The following is a 20,087-nucleotide window of genomic DNA, read 5'->3' as shown; positions in this document are numbered from 1 at the left end:
CTCTCCTTCCCCTCCCCCTCCTCTTCTGCAGATCCTCATACATCCTGTTTCCAGGGTGACCCAGAGGCCATGTCGTCCTCCCCCCTCCTCCTTCCTCCTTCTTCCTCCCTCCTCCTCCTCCTCTTCCTCATCCTCAGTAATCCCTGCCATGGTTGGGGTCCTGGCTCCAAGCCCTGATGCAGACCCCGACCCTACCCTGTGCAACGTGAGCAGAGTCTGCCTCGTAGGTGGGAGTGGGGACTAAGAGATGGGACAGGCACCCGGCCAGACACAGTAGCCGTCTTCCTGTGCCTCGGCCTGCACGACGGTGGGACGGAGCCAGCAGGCCCTCCCCACCCCAGGACAGCAGGGATAGGGCTTTCTGCGGGTCCAGTTTCCGGGCCAAAGTTTTCTTCCAAGCCGTCCACTCGAAGCCCACTCTGGTCCAGCCTGCCCTTCGTCACAGGTTCTTCTCAGCCTGGCAATTACTGTCTAAATCTGCTCAATTCCCCCCTGAAAAGAAGCCAGTGTGTGCGATTATGAAAAGCTGGCAGCGTGTGTTCTGAGCTGTGACTGCAGTAAGGGGGTGGGACCCTCACGGAGGGAAGCGTGAGGCCTGTGGACCCATGCGGGCAGCAGAGGCAACCAGACGGGCTCGGGTCCCCTCACTCCTCTCTCACGGTGTCCAAGTGTCCCCAGGACTGGCACACACCGGACACGCCACATCCATGGGTCCAAGCCTGTTACCGGCCAGCCCAGACTCCAGGGGCATGGGCGCATTCGTCCCTTGATGGGCGGACTGGTGGGGCCACACTAGGAAGAGGTGAGGGACAGGGTGGTGCCGGGCACCCTTCCTAAACGCTTCCCACAGCGGCAGGCCCGAGCTCCAGTGAGTCCTGCCCGTGGAGTCACCATTCCCGCCCAGCTGGGGCCTCTAGTCAGAACCCAGCAAAGCCCCCATTAGGAGTGGAATTGTGTCCCTCGAAGGCCCCGTGCCAGCGTGTGCCCCTGCCCGGTTATCAGAGAGGTCAAGCCGAGCTGATGGGTGCAAACCCCACCCCTCTGAGCGGTGTCTTACCGAGGAGCCAGCACAGACAGTGGGCAGATGCTCGGCCCCACTCTGCCCTCCATGCTCTGAGCCCTCGGGTCACGGAGAGCCTGTCACTTTGTGGTTGAACTCATGTGGCCAACAGGCTGGCCCAGGGTGGAGCGTTACTGTGCCCTGTGGTGCCCTGAGACCGCATCAGTGTCCACCAGCAGCCCCAGCAGCTGAGCCTCTGGGGGAGATGAGGGCAGTGTCAGCAGGGCTGCCCTGCTGAGTCAGCTCCCGACAGGGAAGACAGATGTCAGCAAGCACACCCATTGCGCCCCCCAGTGTCCAGCAGAAGGGGACCTCCGCGGCCGGCCACTGGCAGCGTCTGCTCAGGCCCTGGGAGGCCCCGCCCGCTGGCACCACTGGCTCATGGCCACCAGAGGTCATTTGTGGTGGCATGTGTGAGAGGCTGAACAGCTCGCTTTCTGGGGTGGCTGGGTGATTCTGCCCCCCACAACACCAGGGGCCACTGGCGGGCTGCGGAGAAGCCATGCTACTGACAGTGAGCTAGTGCAGGGGTCCAGGAAGTGCTGGAGAGTGAGTGGACGAACTGGACAGGAGGGGTAGTGGAGAGTGGGGTGCAGCCAGCAGCGTTCCAAGAGGCCGGGGTGCCCAAGCTTTTCCCTGCTCGGTGTTGGCCGCCTTGACCGGGCCTCACTGCATAGCGCTGGTGGCTGGAGCCACAGGGCAGCCCCAGAGCACAGCCCACGTCCTAAAATTACCTCAGCTGCTCCCGAGTCTGGGAGAACAAGCCTGCTGACATACCCGGACACCAGGCCTGCTTGTCAGTAGGACCTGCGAGCCAGGCAGCTGCTAGAGGGGAGGGGCTTCCTGGAGTCCATCAGCCTCCTGGGCTTCAGGCTCAGGTGTCACAGCCTCTGCCACCCCCTGGCCTCCTCAAACCCCCCTGCTGCCAATGGGAAGGGAGGGGAAGAAAGAAGGCCAAGGTGGGACCTGACCAAAGGGGCCTTGGGCTGCGGCCAGTGTACCTGGCCTTGCCCAGGGTCAAGGTCTGAAACCAGAGGGTCCACTTCTTTGTGGGGGAAATGGGGGTGGCTCCTCTTCACTCTAGGATTGAGTGCAAGAGAAGGCTTGGCCTTGTCCTGTCCCACAGCTGTCCCCACACACACTGCCTGAGAGCAGGACCTGGTGTCTGCACATGGATGAGCACGCCACGTCTGTTTATGTTTGACAGAGGGTTCTGTGTCGCTGTTAGGAGACACACAAACATGGAGCCTGCCGGTCCTGTGGGTGGAAAGGGCACAGTGGTCCTTGGTGGACGCTGACCGGTGAGCCTGCCCTGGAGGAACGCTGCGGACTGGCTGCTCTGGCTGCGCCCCGTCACCCTCTTACTCTCCTGGCTGAGTCCTGTCCCCAGGCCTGCTGCCGCTCCCATGCCTAGGAGCTCTGCGTCCCGTTCATGTGGCCTGGGTGTGGCAGCTCCCCTGGACCCTGACACTTTGTCACCAAGCACTTGGTCTTTCTCGCACCCATTGTAGGTGGAAGCTGGGGTTTGTAGCCTTACACAGCTCCCCATTCCAGTAGGAGTCCTGGTGTGGGGACCTCGGGGTTAATGTCCTGTGCAGCTAGGGGCTGGTGCCTGTGGAAGAAACACGAGCCACATGTTGGCTGACTGGGGGTACATCCTATGCAGCCATCACGGCAGCTTCTTCCGGTGGGTGAGGAGGACACGCCAGTGTGTCCCGCATAATTAAATTCACCTAAAGCACAGACGGACACGAGTCCTTCTGAAACAAGCAGGAGGCTGCCCAGAGCCAGCTGTCCACAAGGGTGGTGACTGTGAGTGGGGAGGGGACAGGATATCCGCTACACTGGCCACACAATTACGTGATGAGAGCACACCGGAAGTTGTGGGCTGCAGTTTAGGCTGCCCGATGATGAGGAACGCGGAGAGCCTGCCGTGGGCTGTGCAAGAACAGAGGCAAGGTCTCTGGCTCACACAGCCTGGAGCCAGTCCCGGCGCATGGGACCACAGGCTTTCCAACTGTGCATTCCGAAGTCAAACCTAATTCCTGCTTCTAACTGCGTGACTCTAATAGCACAAGTCTGTGCCCAGCCCTGCAGGACCTCCTGTCCTTGTTAACGGTACAAACTGCCTGACCTCCCCCCAAGAGCACAGGTAAACTTCCAAACAGTCTGTGCTGAACGGCCTGGCACCACTGTGGACTCTGCGAGTCTAGTGTGTGCCCTGAATTTTAGGAGAATGCGAACAAAAGGCTTAGCAAAGATGATCCCATTGGCTTGCGTCTTGGTGGGAGAGAGAAGCAGTGTGGTTCTTACCAGTCAGGGAGCTGCCAGGCAGGGGAGCACAGTCCGAGCCCTGGACGGGGTCGCAGGGAGCCCTGTGAGGGCCACACCCTCAACATGCCTCCATCTCCTTGCTCTTGTTGTTGTCATTGTTAGTTGCCGCCTCATGGGCTCTGACTCAACAGAACTCTGACCACAGAAGGAAACGTTGACCGGTCCTTGCCGCCTTCATCCTCACTGGCACATCCCTGGTGGTGGCCTGATGCCAGTCCGTCTCACGAAGGTTGCCCTGGTTCCCACTGACCCTCCGCTTTACCACCCATGCTGTCCTTTCCTGATGACACGTCCACAGTAAGAAACAGTCTCCCCAGCCTCGTTGCTAAGGGGCTTTCTGGTTCTCTTTGGCCTCAGATTGATGCGTTTATTCCTGGGAGGTCCACGTATGTATTCAGTATCCTTCACCAGCACTGCAGCTCAGTGCACCCATCCTCCTGCCCTCCTGCACCCTGGCCCCACCCCCAGTACCTTCCAGTTCAGACCCTGCTCTGACCAGCACCACCTTCATGCGTCTGTGGGGCCCTCCCCACTGTGGCTCCGACCTGCCGCCTGTCCTTCTCCAGGTGTTTAAACCCCATCAGCTGTCACTCAGCAGATGCCCCACTGATCTGGAAACGTGAGGGCCTTCAGCCTACAGATACCTGACAGCCCGGCACATGGGCCCTCGCCAACGGCCCCTGCTGGCTGGCTGCAGTGTCAGACCCTCCAGTGCATCTTTGAGAGGTGCTGGCATGACTGAAAAGCCATTTGCCACCCCAGCTGCTGCACTCAGAGGGGCTACCTAGGCCCCACACACACAGCTGCTGCTGGCGACTATCAGCCAAGACCCCGGTGCCCGCTCAGTTACCCACCCGGTTGTGTTGCGCCTGGCCAAGGCATGCGGCCTGGGACATCTCATCCTCCCACAGGCTCGGGGCTCTCTCCCTGCCACCCGCCCAGGTGGTGCAGGAGGAGATGCGGGGAGGGCTATTTCCTAATGCGATTGAAGCCGTCCAGGCATTGTCAATAGGCTCTACACAGCCAGGTTGGTGCCAGCCTGCAGCCAGGCCTGGGAACAGACAGGATGTGGCTCCTGGGGGCTCTGTTTACCAACTTCAGCTCAGACAGCTCCAGCAAAGGGGAGGGAAAGGTTCCAACTCCCACATACAGGGCTGCATAGTCCAGGTGGAGAGGGTCTGGAGGCCGGAGGGCAGGTGGAGGTGCCCCTGACATGGCCCCTGCCCCAGGAAGGCTTGGGGTCCTCCCCACCAGTCCCTGCCCCCCACCAACTTCCTCCCCCACCAGTGCCTGCCCCTCCAAGCAAGTGTGGGCTCTGTCCGTGGTGCTGAATGGACGGAACACCCTGGGATCCTGTGCCTCTGGTCCAACTTTTCTCAGAGATTCTGAGCCAGAAGAAGAGTGCAGAGACCAGGTTGGAGGAGAAGGGGGTCGCAGAAAGAAGTGGGTGAGAGATTGCCAGCGAGTCACGGCCTTCAAACTAGGAGGTGTTCTCAAAGCTTTGCAACTTCCCAGAAGAGTGTGTCTCCTAGGGAGGCTGTGAGCGGAAACGTGCCCAGCACAGCTTCACTGATGAGGACAGGGTCCTGCGCGCTAGCCTGCTTGTGATCTTCAATAAATAACGAGTTTGTGCACCTGGTGCTGTTCCCCACTGTAGCACGGCCCTGATGGAGGAGGTGAGAGCTCGGATCAGACTGCCTGGGGTCAGGGCCATTCAGTCTTTGGGGTTCAGTTTCTTATCTAGAAAGTGGGGAAAGCAATAGTCTCTACCTCCTGAGTTTGACCTGATTACCCAACAGGATGCAGTAAAGTACTGAGCGTGTGGTGGCCAGGTGCCGTCCAGTCAGCTCTGAGTACAACAGAGCACAGAGCTGCCCCGTCCTGCGCCAGCCTCACAGTCTCGAACCCTCGTTGCAGCCGTGCGTCAGCCCCTCTCACTGCTGACCTCTGCTTTCCCAAGCACAAGGTCCTTCTCCAGGACTGGTCCCTCCTGATCACGTGGCCAAAGTGCGTGCGATGAAGTCTGGCTGTCCTCCCTTCAAGGAGCATTGTGGCCGGACTCTTTTGGTTTTTACTATCTCCTTTTTTTTTTTTTTTTACTTTTGTTGTGGTGAAAACATACACAAGACATTTGCCAACCTAACAGCTTCCCCGTTTACAGCTCGGGGCACTGATGCCATTTTTCATGTTGTGCCACCATTACTGCTGCCCTTCTCCAGAGTATCCCACCACCACTAGCAGAAACAGTGTCCTGCAAACAGAAACAGAAGTTTCCCTTCCCCTCCCTCCACCCCCGGTGACCACTAAGAACCTTTGGTGTGTGTGTGTATATATATATATATAGAGAGAGAGAGAGAGAGAGAGAGAGAGAGGGAGAGAGAGAGCTCTGGTAGCATAGTGGCTAAGTCACTTGCCTGCTAACCAGACGGCTGGCGGTTCAAACCCACCAGCCACTCCTCGGAAGGAAGGTTGGGCAATCCTACTTCTGTAGTGATACTGCCTCGGAAACCCAAGGAGGGGTCGCTATGAGTCGGGGCCGACTCGACGGCACATAACAACAACAACAACATATATATATGGGAGCTCTGGTGGTACAGTGCCTGAGGCACTTGACTGCTAACCAGAAGGCTGGCGGTTCAAACCCACCACCCACTCCTCAGAAAGAAGGTTGGGCAATTTAGTTCCATAGTGATACTGCCTTGGAAACCCAAGGAGGTGTCTCTATGAGTCAGGTCCAACTTGAGGGCACATAACAACAACAACAACATATATATATATATCATTTTTTTTTCCACCTATCAAGGAATTTTCCCTCCCTTCCCTCCTACCCCTGGTAACCAACAAAGAAAATTTCCCTCCATGTTTAAACCTTGCCTTTACTGTAGTGGACTCATACAGTATCTGTCTTTCTGTGATTAACTTATTTCACTCAGCATCACGTCCTCTAAGTTCATCCATGTTATGTGGAGTTTTGCAGATTCTATGTTATTCTTTAGGGTTGCATAGCATTCCATTGTGTGTATGTACCATAGTTTGGTTATCCATTCTTCTGTTGATTGGCACATAGGTTGTTTCCGTCTTTTTGCTATTGTAAATAGTGCTGCAATGAACATAGGTGTGCATATATCTGTTCTTGTCCTGGCTCTCACTTCTTTAGGATGTATATCTGGTAATGTGATTGCTGAGTCAAATGGTATTTCTAATTCCAGCTTTTTTTTTCTCACTATGTGCTCCTGTCTGTCCAGCTTTCCCTCTATATAAATGCTGCCCCTCTGGTGTCTCATGGGTGATTGCTCTAAGGGGTGCATCTCTCTAGAGTAGGTGGGCGCTTCACCCTGGAGTAGGTGTCCTGCATGTAGTACTTTCTACTGTTGGGCTGAGAGTCAATCCATGGAAGTGAGTCCATTTCTAGGCCCGAAGGGTAACCTGGGGCTATAGTCTCAGGGATTCCACCAGTCTCTATCTGGCCAGTAATTCTGGTCTATTTCCAACTTTTTAAGGACTTACCATACCAATTTCCACAGTGGTTGTATCATTTTACTGTCCCACCAGCAGTTATGAGAGTCAAATCCTTGCCAGCATTTGTTATTTTCTGTTTTGTTGAACTTTTTGGTATTCATGCTGGGGTGACATGGTATCTCATGGCTGTTTTAATTTGCATCTCTCTAATGGCTAATGAATGCAAACATTTCTTCATGTATTTGTTGGCTGCCTGAATATCCTCTTTGGTGAAGTGTCTGTTCATGTCTTCTGCTCATTTTTCAATTGGATTCTTTGTCTTTCTGGTGTTGAGCTGTAGGAATTTTCAATAAATTGTCCAGATAAGTCCTTTGTCCGATATGTATTGACAAGTATTTTTTTCATTCTTCAGGTTCTCTTTTTACTCTTTTGGAGAAGTCTTGTGGTGCACGTAAGAATTGAATTTTCAGTCATCTGGTTTCTCTTCTGCTATTTATGCATCTTGGGTTATGCTTGCTAGTCTATTTATGCCATATATTAGGGCCCCTAAGTTTGAACCTATTTTTTTCTTTCATGAACTTTTATAGTTTTAGGTTTCATATTTAAGTCTTTGATCCATCTGGAGTTAGTTTTTGTGTATGGTGTGAGGTATGGATCTTGTTTAATTCTTCTGCAAATGGATATCCAGTTTTGCCAGCATCATTTGTTAAAGAGACCATCTTTTTCCCATTGAGTGAATTTCAACCTTTTGTCAAAGATCATAGGTCGATGGATCTATTTCTGGATTCTCAATTCTGTTCCACTGGTCTGTGTGTCTGTTGTTGTATGAGTACCAGGCTGTTTTGACTAGTATGGCTGTGTAGTAGGTTTTGACATCTGGGAGTGTGAGACCTCCTATTTTTGTTTTTCTTCTTCAGTAGTGTTTGACTTATCTGAGGTCTCTTTCCTTTCCATATAAAGTTAATGATTGGTTTTTCCATATCCTTTAGGATGAGATTATTTGGATTGGGATTGCATTGAATGTATAGATTGCTTTGGGTAGAATTGACATTTTCACAATGTTGAATCTTCCTATCCATGAGCATGGTATGTTCTTCCATTTATGTAGATGTGTTACTGTTTCTTGAAGTAGTGTTTTGTAGTTTTGTTTGTATAGGTCTTTTGTGTTCCTGGCAAGATTTTGGGTGCCCCAAATATTCTTAAATATGTATTTTTGGAGTGTCCCCAAATATATAATATAATTCTTTTGAATTCCTTATCAGGGAGTTCCAATGCTACTTCTCCCTCAGGGATGTTTTCTGGGTTTGTATCCTGGTCCCTTGTTTCTCCTACTTTATCTTGCTTTTTTATGTGGACTGTGATGGTCTGTTGTCTCTGAGACATTGTGATGTTGTATTTATGTTTAATTTTTTGTTGAATGTTGGTGTGATTCACCCAAGATTTATTTTTCCTTTATTTTGTTTTAATGTATCTGTGTGGGCAGGGTACTATGCTGCTCTGTTTGCTAGTTGGTAGCACTTAGGCCCTCACCACCTGTCTCCTGGTGGGGGTGATAGAGAATGAGAGTGTGTGCACAGATCTCTGTTAGCTGTTCATAAGGAGCAGTGGATGGTGTTGGTCACCATCTATTGTTGGTCAGTTAGTACAAAAGCAAGTGGTGACCCTCACTCAGTGGGTGGGGCTGCAGGAGGTGCAGGTGTTGTTGGGTTGTGTGGGAGTGGTTGCTCTGTCCCACTCAGTTAGACAGAAAAAAAAAAATTAAAAAGAAAAAGAGAGAAAACCAAAAGCTCAAACTGCATAAACAAACAGGAGCAGTCACCAAAAAGAAGGAAGGAAATGCCATGAATGAGAAGAGAAATTTTCAAAATTGATTTTAAAAAGAGAAAGATAATGAGGAAAAGAGAGAAAAAAAGTGCAATATCTGAGGATGGAGCGATGAGAGAAAAGAGCAAGAATGAAAGAACAGCAAAGAACAAAACAGGGACAGGGATGGAAGGACCAAAAGACACAAAAAAGAAGGGAACCAGGAAAAGGGAAGAGGAAAAAAAGAACCAGGGGTGGAAAGAGTGGGGAGAGAGGAAGAAAGGAGAAACATAAAAAGAATAGTTTAAAAAGGAACAAACAAAAACAACACTGGGGCGTCACACAGCACAACACCCAGGCTGTCAGGGCACAGACCGGATGGAATTCCCGCTGGTCAAGGTGGGTGGAGGCAGGAATGGCCACACCTCTGTTCACCAGGAGGGTAGGTATAAGTGTAACAAGGGGAGTATCACATCTTTCCAGTCGTCAGCCTCCAGTGTGGTTGCCTGTGCTATCTTCAGCAAGCAGAGCCCATTCTTAGGTCCCTGTCATGGCAAGAACACCACTTGCAAATATTCAAGATGGTGGTGCCCTCAGGACAGCTGGAAGTCCACAGGTCTGTTTGTCTTCTTCTGTTTTCCTTCCTGATTGTCAGGCACTAATGCAGTCATTGGTGAGCAGAGCCAAATGTTAAGTTGCTAGTGGGAAATATTCAAGATGGTTGTGCCCTCAGGACAGCCAGTAGCCTGCCACTCACTCACTGTTTTCATTTGGGTTCTTCTGCTGGTTGGTATTTAATCAACTTCTTTATCCTTCCCTTCAAAGCTCAGGGTTCCAGGAATGTCATCTGTATTGGTTTCAATTGTTTTCTCATTGCTTTGCTGCAGAGGGTCTGTCCCGCCATCTTGCCATAATTCTCCCGGCTGTACTTCTTCCAGAATAGATTTGTTCACTCTTCTGGCAGTCCACGGTATATTCAGTATTCTTCACCAACACTGTAATTTAGATGCATCGATTCTTCTTTGGTTTTCCTTATTTATTATCCAGCTTTTGTATGTATATAAGGTGAATGAAAATACCATGGCTTGAGCCAGGCACGCTTTACTCTTCAAAGTGCTCATTAACACTTTAAAAAGATCTTTTCCAGCAGATTTGTCCAGTACAACATATTGTCTGACTTCTTGACTTCTCTTTCCATGGGTGTTGACTGTGAATCCAGGTTAAACGAAATCCCTGACAACTTAAGTTGTCTCCATTTATTGTGATATTGCTTATTGGTCCAGTTGTGAGGATTTTTATTTTCTTTATGTTGAGGTGTAGTCCGTACTGAAGGCTGTCATCTTTGATCTTCATCAGTAAGTGCTTCAAGTCATCTTCACTTTCAGCAAGCAAGATTGTGTCATCTGCATATCGCAGGTTATTAATGATTCTTCCTCCAATCCTGATGTCGCATTCTTCTTCATATAGTCCAGCTTCTCAGATTATTTGCTCAGCATAATTGAATAAATATGGTAAAAGGATACAACCCTGATGCACACCCTTCATGATTTTAAACCTTGTAGTGTCCCCTTGTTCTATTCAAACAATAGCCTCCTGGTCTATGTACAGTTTCCTCATGAGCACAGTGAAGTGTTCTGGAATTCCCAGTCTTTGCAATGTTATCCATAATTTGTTCTGATCCACACAGTGGAATGCCTTTTCATAGTCAATAAAGCACAGGTAAACATTTTTCTGGTGTTCTCTGTTTTCAGCCACAATTCATCTGACATCAGCAATTACGCCCCTTGTTCCATACCCACTTCTGAATCCAGCTTGAATTTCTGGCTATTCCCAGTCAATGTACTGCTGCAACCATTTTTTTAATTATCTTCAGCAGAGTGTTGCTTGTGTGTGCTATTAAAGACATCGCTCAATAATCTGTTGGATCAACTTTCTTCAGAATGGTCACAAATATGAACCTCTTCCAGTCAGTTGGCCAGGTAGCTGTCTCCCAAATTCTTGGCATAGACAAGGGAGCACCTCCAGCACTGCATCCATTTGTTGAAACATCTCAATGGATATTCCATCAATTCCTGGAGCCTTGTTTTTCACCAATTACTTCAGGAAGCTTAGACTTCTTCCTTCAATACCATATCTTGATCATATGCCACCTCCTGAAATGGTTGAACATCAACCAGTTCTTTTTGGTCCAGTGACTCTGTGGATTCCTTCCATCTTCTTTTGATGCTTCCTGTGTTGTTCAGTATTTTGCCCGTAGAGTCCTTCCGTGTCATAAGTCCAGGCTTGAATGTTTTCTTCAGTTCTTTCAGCTTGAGACATACTGTGTGTTCTTCCTTTTTGGTTTTCTAAGTCCAGGCCTTTGTACATTTCATTATAATACTGTACTTTGTCTTCTCAAGCTGCTCTTTTAAATCTTCTATTTAGCTCTTTTATTTCATCATTTCTTCCACTTGCTTTAGCTTCTCTATGTTCAAGTGCAGGAGGGAGCTCTGGTAGCATAGTGCCTAAGACACTTGACTGGTAACCAGAAGGCTGGCAGTTCAAGCCCACCAGCCAGTCCTTGGAAAGAAGGTTGGGTAATCTACTTCCATAGTGATACTGCCTCAGAAACCCAAGGAGGGGTCGCTGTGAGTCAGGGACAACTCAACAGCACATAACAACAACAACATCTTCAAGTGCAAGTTTCAGAGTCTCTTCTGACATCCATGTTGGTCTTTTCTTCCTTTCCTGTGTTTTTAAAGCCTTCTGATTTCTTCAGTATGATGTCTTGATGTCATTTCAAAACTAATCTGATCTTCAGCCATTAGTGTTCAATGTGTCAAATATATTCTTGATGTTGTTGTTGTTAGGTGCCATCAAGTCATTTCCGACTCATAGCAACCCTATGCACAGCAGAACGAAAAACTGCCCAATCCTGCACCAACTCCATGATCCTTACTATACATGAGCCCATTGTCGCAACCACCATGTCAATCCATCTCATCAAAGGCCTTCCCCTCTTTCATCAACCCTCCACCTTACCAAGCATGACATCTTCTCCAGGAAACGGTCCCCTCTGACAACATGACCAAAGTAGGTGAGACGAAGTCTGGCCATTCTCGCTTCCAAGGAGCATCTTGGCTGCACTTCCTCTAGGACAGATCTGTTAGTTCTTTTGGCACTCCATGGTACCTTCAGCATTCTTCGCCAGCATCACAACTCAAAAGCATCAACTTTTCTTCGGTCTTCCTTATTCATTGTCCAGCTCTCACATGCACATGAGGCAATTGGAAATATGGCCTATGTCAGGCTCACCTTAGTCCTTGCTCCTCAGCTCTTGAAAGAGTTCCTTCACAGCTGACCTGCCCAATGCTACACATCATCTAATGTTCTGACTGCTGCTTCCATTGGCATCAATTGTAGAACCAAGCAATGTGAATTCTTTGACAACCTTAATCTTTTCTCCATTTATCGTGATGCTGCTTATTGGTCCAGTTGTGAGGAATTTTGTTTTCTTTATATTGAGATGCAATCCATACTGCAGACTGTATTCTTCAACCTTCATCAGTAAGTGCCTCAAGTCATCCTCACTTTCAGCAAGCAAAGTTGTATCATCAGTGTATCTCAGGTTGTTAGTGATCCTTCCTCCAATCCTGATGCCACGTTTTTCTTCATATAGTTCAGCTTCTCGGATTATTTGCTCAGCATATAGATTGAATAAGTGTGGGGAAAGGATACAACCCTGACTCACTCCCTTCCTGATTTTAAACCATGTAGTGTCCCCTTGTTCTGTTCGAATGACAGCCTCCTGGTCAAGGTACAGGTTCCTCATGAATACAATCAAGTGTTTGAGAATTCCCATTCTTCTCTATGTTATCCATGGTTTGTCATGATTCACACAATCAAATGCCTTTGCATAGTCAATAAAGCATAAGGAAACATCTTTCTGGTATTCTTTGCCTTGATATTGAGGTTGTCAAAAATCTATCTGACAACAGCTATGATACCCCTTGTTCCACATCCTCTTCTGAATCCAGCTTGCATCTCTGGAAGTTCTCTATCAATATACTGCTGCAACTGTTTTTGAATTATTTTCAGTAAGATCTTGCTTGTGTGCAATATTAATGATATTGTTCAATAATTTCCACATTCTGTGGGATCACCTTTCTTTGGAATGGGTACAAATATGGATCTCTTCCAGTCAGTTGGCCAGGTGGCTGTCTTCCAAATCTCTTGGCATAACCGATTGAGTGCCTCCTGGGCAGCATCCATTTGTTGAAATATCTCAATGGGTATTCTGTCAATTCCCGGAGTCTTGTTCTTTGCCAATTCCTTCATTGCAGCTTTGACTTCCTCCTTCAGTACCACTGGTTCTAGATCATATGCCACCTTCTGAAATGGATGAAGATCGACCATTTTTTTTTTTTTTGGTACAGTGACTCTGTGTATTCTTTCCATCTTCTTTTGACGTTCCCTATATCATTCAATATTTTTCCCTTAGAATCTTTCAATATTGCAACTCGAGGCTTAAATTTTTTTCTCAATTCTTTTAGCTTGAGAAATGCCGAGTGTGTTCTTCCCTTTTGGTTTTCTAACTCCAGGTCTTTGCACATTTCATTATAGTAATTGGCTTTGTCCTCTCGAGCTGCTCTTTGAAATCTTCAGTTCAATTCTTTAATCTTGTCATATTCTTGATATGGTCTCTAAATTCAGGTAGGGTATACTCAAGGTTGTACTTTGGCTCTTGTGCACTTGTTTTAATGTTCTCTATCTTCAACTTGAACTTGCAAATGAGAAATTGGTCTGTTCCACAATCACACCCTGGCCTTGTTCTAACTGATAATATTGAGCTTCTCCATCACCTCTTTCCACAGATGTAGTTGATCTGATTCCTGATTCTTCTCGGTAAAGACCACATGTATGGTCAGTTTGTGTTGTTGAAAAAAGGTATTTGCAGTGACTGTGCCATTGGTCTTACGTGGTTCTACTGTGTGCTCTGGCTTGGGCTGTATCACCAAGGCCGTATTTTCCACTTGCTGATCTTTCTTGTCTGTTTTCAGCATTCGTATTCCCATTCCCAGTGTTTATCAATGCACTGTAATTGCATGCTGGTCACTCGGGCCAGGGAGGTGCGAGGGTCTGCGCCTTGGGACCCACAGAGCAGTGTTGCCACCTTTGGTTCGTTTTGCTTTAGGGACTCGTGTCCACTAGGGGTCACTTCCACCCCTTCAGGGTGACAAGTCCCACACCTTCGATTTCTAAGCCTAGCCTCATCAGAGCACATGCCAGTTGCTCATGGACACCTAATAAGGGATGGATGAGGGCAAGGAGTGAGGGCAGAGGGACAGCATGCCTCTTCTAGGACAGGCTCGACCCACCACTTTCCCTGCAGTTGAGTCAAGTCTTGTCCTCCCAAGCTCTCACTTGCAGAAGAACCCCAAGATCTCAAATGTCCCATGAGGCTGGCTTCTGCAGGGCTGCCATTCTGTGTCCTCTCCCGCAACCAACTCCCCCCATGACACCCTCACTGTAGATTGGAGCTGGTTGGGGTGCCCTGTACAGTTTCACTCCTGGAAGTCTCAGCTCTGAAATGAGGGGAGCAGACTCCCAGGACCCTTCCTACCTAAGTAGCACCCCACCTCCAGGACAGGGAGGTGGTGTTTGTGGTCTGGGTCTCCCCTGAGGGGCAAGCGTTGGCCGGCTTTCTCCAAGGCACACACAACAAGAGGCAGCAGGGAAGCTTTTCTTACCCTGGCTTTGTCTGGTGCAGCAGGCCATTCACGTGGCTAGGAGTTCAAGAGGACCTACCCTGAGAGGGGGAAGGGGAGCTTTGAATTTCTGTTTGTTGTCATGGGAGAGCTGGTGCCTGTTGGTGATGGCTGTACCACATGAGTGGCATCACTGACCGTGATCGTTGTCAGTGCACTGTACATGTGAAAACTGTAGAATTGGCAGACGTTGCATTGGCTCTGTTTTGGAAACACTAAAAGAAGGAGGACGTGCTCTGCAGGTCCCCAGATACCAGCCCTCGTGCCCATCGACCCACACCGGACTGTGGGTTCTGTTTCTCTCCGGTGTGCTCCTGGGTGGACAGTGAGGATGCAGCTCTGTCTTCTGCCTGTCAGGCCCCATTGCAAGTGCTACACCCAGTGTTCTTCTGTCACCCAGCCCGTATCTTGGCTCCCCCAGCCTCATGCTCGTGTGGTGGCCAAGCCCTGTGGAGGGGATGGCGGGCTTTCATGTTTCCCAAGCCAGTCTAGGCTGAACCGCCATGGCGTACAGTGCTTCTGGGATCAATGGCATCCCAAGTCTGGCCTCTCGGAGCAGGGAGGTGAGGTTGAGGGGATCCCAGAGGCAGCTCTGTTTCAGCGCCCCCTGGGACTGAGGCGCTCCTGTTCTGTCTGGTGTTAGAAGAAGGCCGGCTCTGAGCCTGGCTTTGGTGGGGGCAAGTTGTCTCTCTGGGGGGTGGCCAGCCAGCGGGGTCTCAGCGGCCACCACGCTGGAAGGGTTGCCCTGGAGGCATGGTCTCCGCCTTGCCACCTCTGCAGCCTGAGGAGCTGCTGTGAGGAGCCCTTGGTTTTGCAAACACCCTGCTCAGTGTTTCACACCTTCCCACTCAGGCAGCCCAGCTGCTGAGCTGTGAAGACATGCAAGTCAAGTCCGGGGGCTGTCTCTTTACCTAAACACAATGGGAGTGAGTGTACAAAACAAGTGGCGCCCCGGTGGCACAGTGGTTAAAGCGTTTGGCTGCTACCCGAAAGGTTGGCGGTTCAAACCCACCAGCTGCTCCGCAGGAGAAAGACGTGGCGGTCTGATTTGGAAAGATCGACATGGGGGTGCTGGTCTCCCCTGTCCTGTAGAGTCACTGTGAGTCTGAATCAAGTCAACAGCCCTGGGTTTGACTTTTGGGTTTCTTTTTACAAGATAAGTGATTTTTCCAAAGACAATGGAATGGGGGCTCTGAGCATTTACAGAGAGGGGAACGTCAGTGCTCCTGTGGGAGCCAGCTGGAGGTCCAGGAGCGGAGGACAGGCCGTCTGCTCCCATGTGGGGCCAGCCAGGTTCCTGGGACCCCTGCTGGCATCCCATCCCGCCTCCCCCCGCCCTCTGCCCTTCCCAGCTAGAAGCCCCAGGCCTCATGGGGGATGGAGATGCCCCCAGCTTGGATGGCCCCCTCCTCTGGGGCCCCTAGGTGCTCACTCCATCACCTGCGCAGCTCCCCTCTGGGCAGCCCCTTGACCCAGACTCTTCCCTTCTCTCCCCCTTCACAGCTGCTCCGACCTCATACTCCCTTCTTCGTCGTTGCACTCAACCGACCTCCCCCACTACAACCACCGGTGCCGGGTACACCTCCGTCCTGTCTCCAGCTGCAGCCCAGAGCTTCTGCTCCCAGCTTCCCAGGCAGAGTCCTGCCCCTACAACTTCCTTCCTCTGCCTTCTGGCTGCCCCCCAAAATTAATCTTGGCTGCAGTTCAGGAGCTCTGGTAGTGTAGTGCCTAAAGGCACTGGACTGCTAACCAGAAGGCTGGCGGTTCAAACCCACCAGCCACTCCTCAGAAGGAAGATGGGGCAATCTACTTCCGTAGTGATACTGCCTTGGAAACCCAAGGAGGGGTCCATATGAGTTGGGTCTGACTAGACAGCACGTAACAACAAGAACAACAACAGTTGAGGAGCCCTGATGGTGCAGTGGTGAAAACACTCAGCTGCTAACAGATCAGTGGTTGGAATGCACCAGTCTCTGCACAGGACGGAGATGTGACTGTGTTGACGTAAAGACTCACAGCCCTGGAATGCCCACGGAGCCGTTCTGCTTCACAGGGTGCTGTGAGTTGGACTCAAGTGGATGGCAGTGGCTGGGTGCTGTTAAGCATGTTCTCTGCGAGGGAGAAGGAAGCAGCGTCCGAGTCGGTTGTGACCCACACCCCCGTGTGACAGCAGAACTGCCCACAACCTTCTGAGGTTGTCATCTTTGCAGGGCCAGCTCACCAGGCCCTTCTCCTGGGCAGTTGCTGGGTGGGCACCCGGGACACTGCAGTCACCAGGGTGGACCTGGACCTGCCGCTGGCAGCTGAGCACCTGAGGGGGCAGTGAACAAGAACCAGTCCCCCGCAAGTATGAGCTGACAGAGCTGCAGAGTGGCTGCGACCCCTCAGGAGGTGACAGTCCGTGTGGGGAGGACCCCGGGGGAGGGCACAGGAGCAGCGGCCCAGCACGGGAAGAGGCCCCCCAGGTCTGAGGTCAGCGTGGGCCGGCGTGGCCAAGCGCAGCGAGCCCCGAGCCCAGGTGCGGCTTGGGTGTACTCTGAGCACGGTGGGAGCTGATGGAGGATGAGCAGGGAGGTGATCCGATTTCCTTCACGTCCAGATGCATCTGCCAAGTGGAGCTGGCTCCGAGCTCCTGCCCAGGGCAGCTCTGGCCTGGCTGGTTGGGGCCCTGGCCGGCCAGCCGCCTCACCCCTTCCCCCAGAATCCAGCCTGGGGCTCAGAAGGCTGGGCCTGTGGGGAGGCCTTAGGCCAGACTCCACAGCCCCCCGCCACCCCCACCCGGCACCCAGAGGTAGTTTTTCCTTCTCCTGGGCTTCTAAGAGGTGTGGTGTTTTAAATGTTTTGACATTTAAAATCTGTGTTGGATACATTCACTCTGTTTAAATTCCACCGTCTGCAGTGACTCACGGGAAATGGTTTTGTCTCCTGAGGCAGGGCCTGGTGGCCCTGGGACCTCAAGACCTTCCTGGGAGTGAGGAGGGATTCTTGGCCTGGCCCGGCCACTCCGGCACTCTGTCCTGCTTCAGGCAGACCCCAGACACAGAAAGTAGGCAGGAGGGGCAGAAGGCGGGCCAGGCCCCCAGACCCTGAGCCGCACAGAGGCCAGACAGCACTGCGCCCCAGGTCGGGCTGGAGGGAACCCCAAAGGGTCGGAACAGCCCCTCTCCATGAGTTTGTCCCCAGGTCAGTTTAACCCACTAAACCCACTGCCATGGAGTCGATTCTGACTCACAGCACCCCTAGAGGACACAGAGGAACTGCCCACAGGGTCTCCAAGGCTGTCAGTCTTCACAGAAGCAAAGCCCAAACCACACTCACTGCCCTGGAGTCGATTCCGACCCATAGTGCCCCTAGAGGACAGAGTGGAATCCCCCAGACGGTTTCCAGGGCTGTTAATGATTATGGAAGCAGACTGCGCCATGTGTCTCCTACTGAGGGGCCAGTGGATTCAAAGTGCTGCCCTTCCGGTTAGCAGCCAGATGCCTTAACCACTGTGCCACCCGAGTTCTTTCATGTCTATTTAGTGAAGTTTTAATGGGCCCTGGAGGTGAGCACAGGCTACTGCCTCCCCAAAGGCCACCAAGTCCTCCTGAGCCAAGCCTGCGGCCAGTGCCCAAGAGCAGGCAGGCATGCTTAGACAGACAGATGGACACCAGAGAGTGAACCCACCAACCCTCCCAGCTCCAGAAACCTCTGGCCACAGAACCCTGTGGCACTGGTCAGTGGCTGGCCTGGGTCACTGTGGCCACTGCCTACAGTCCAAGGAGTCCCCGCCTTGCCATGGTGTGAGCCATGAAGGACTTGGCCCTCGTGTGAATGAGGGCTGGGTGTCTGTGCCCTGCACCTGAACGTGGGCTCGGACAGGTTACGGGGGGGGGGGGGCTGTCTCTCTGTCCCTCAGTTTCCCTATCTGTCAAAGGAGAGCACTAGCATGGCTGGTTCAGGGGTGGCTGCAGATGGAGGTATGGAGAGACACAGGGCCCAGCGTGTGGCGCTGCTGTGTGTCTGCTGGGCTGGCACTGGGTCGTGACCGTCACCCAAAGGACCCCCAGCTCTACTTGTGGCCCGGAGCAGACCTGGGGTGCAGAGATATCGGGGCGATAGCCTGAGGCCTAGCCCAGGGAGCCCCAAGGGCAAGTCCCCTGGAAGTTCCGTCACTGCTGTGATAACCTCACCCATGGGACCCCAGCTCTGCTAGCAGCCCAGGGCAGACATGGGGTGTGGAGATGTCAGGGCAACAGGGAGCACCAAGTGCAGGTCCCCCAGAAGAGCCTACTAATTAAAAGCGCTGCCGCCAGCGAGCTGGCACGGACAGCTTCCCCAAACAACCAAAAGCCTCTTTGTCTCTGAGATTCCAAATGAGCCTCCAAAGCAGCTTGGCAGCCGCGGAGACAGCAGCCTCCCTGATCTCCGGATTGCACACTGTAAGTGCGGAGAAGCCGGGATGTCAAAACATTGTAGGAAAGACAAGGTGTTTAGGAGAGGTGCTCCAGGTTGTGAGTCCCTTGGCTATTACCACTGCCTGGGCTGGAGGCCGGCTCTCCCTCCGCCCAGGGCTCAATGCTTCTCCCTGCTGGAGACAGCCACCCATTGCTCACCCCTCTAGTGAGAAGGCCTCGCTCCTGTCCCCAACAAGGCCTCAGCTGCCCTGGTTAAGTGGGTGCCTGCAAAGGCGATTCTCAGACTGGTGCATTCGAGAAGCTGGGCTTAGACTCAAACAGGCCAGGGAGCAAGGCCAGGTCCAGCCACTGACTAGCCGAGTGACTTTGTGCAAGACCCTCAGGCTCCCTGAGACTCAGTTTCCCTGAAGCAGGTGAGCGTCATGGTTGGCGAGGGGGCAGCCCCAGGTGCTGATAAGAGGCCCCACTTCTCTGTGCCCAGAGAGCCAGTTGGGGTGGAGCAGGACGCAGGCTCTGCCTTTAGGGTTGACAGTTGAACCCCGGGCATGCGGGACGAAAGGTCCTGGGCTCAGCTGTCCCGTTTGAGAGTGGAAGGGGGCAGCATCGTGGGTGTGCTGAGCCCTCCCCGTGGCCAGGACACCTCCTCGTTTGGGTTCCACCCTATGCTCCACACCATATGCAGGGAGGCCCTGTGCAGCTCCCCAAGGTGGCACAAGTCTGGCAACTTCTGGCCAGGGGTGGGGCAGGTGGAGCTTGTCTTTTGGGGACAGCAGCAGGCAGTCTGGGTCGAAAGAACCTGCAGGCTCACATTGACCGAGCACCCCACACTCAGACCCTGAGCCTCGGCCAGCATGCCAGGTGCCCAGGACCGATCGGGAGAGCAACCTCTCTCTTGTAAGAGCCCAGACTGGCACAGCAGGAGATCTGACAGCCACCCTTCCTCCTGCAGGTCAACACCTTCGTCTCCTTCGTGTTCCCCATGGTGGTCATCTCGATCCTGAACACCATCATCGCCAACAAGCTGACTGTCATGGTGCGCCAGGCGGCTGAGCAGGGCCAGGTCTGCACCGTCGGGGGCCAGCAAACCACATTCAGCATGTCCATCGAGCCTGGCAGGGTACAGGCCCTGAGGCACGGTGCCCGGGTCCTACGTACGTAACTTCTGGGCCCTTTTGGGGGTGAGCAGCAACCCAGGGTCACCAAGGCAGAACTGCAAAGACAGGGGTAAATCATATCAAAGCCACGTCAAGGCTACTATGTTCTCTTCAGCTCCACCCATCCACC

General features: G+C 52.0%; 1 protein-coding gene across 1 annotated transcript in view; it reads left to right on the top strand.

Annotated features, from left to right (window-relative positions):
• NTSR1 (neurotensin receptor 1) overlaps positions 1–20,087 on the top strand; it is a 54,939-nt gene that overhangs the window by 30,827 nt on the left and 4,025 nt on the right. Inside the window, exon 2 of the mRNA XM_007954713.1 lies at positions 19,753–19,954. Within this exon, the coding sequence (XP_007952904.1) occupies positions 19,753–19,954 (202 nt within the window). The remainder of the gene's footprint in view (positions 1–19,752; positions 19,955–20,087) is intronic.

The sequence above is a fragment of the Orycteropus afer genome, unplaced genomic scaffold, assembly GCF_000298275.1.
Source record: "Orycteropus afer afer isolate SDZICR_OR568_19922 unplaced genomic scaffold, OryAfe1.0 scaffold00469, whole genome shotgun sequence".
Lineage (NCBI taxonomy): Eukaryota > Metazoa > Chordata > Mammalia > Tubulidentata > Orycteropodidae > Orycteropus > Orycteropus afer.
The sequence above is the reverse complement of the archived record's forward strand: the minus strand, read 5'-3'. Positions and strand labels throughout refer to the sequence as shown.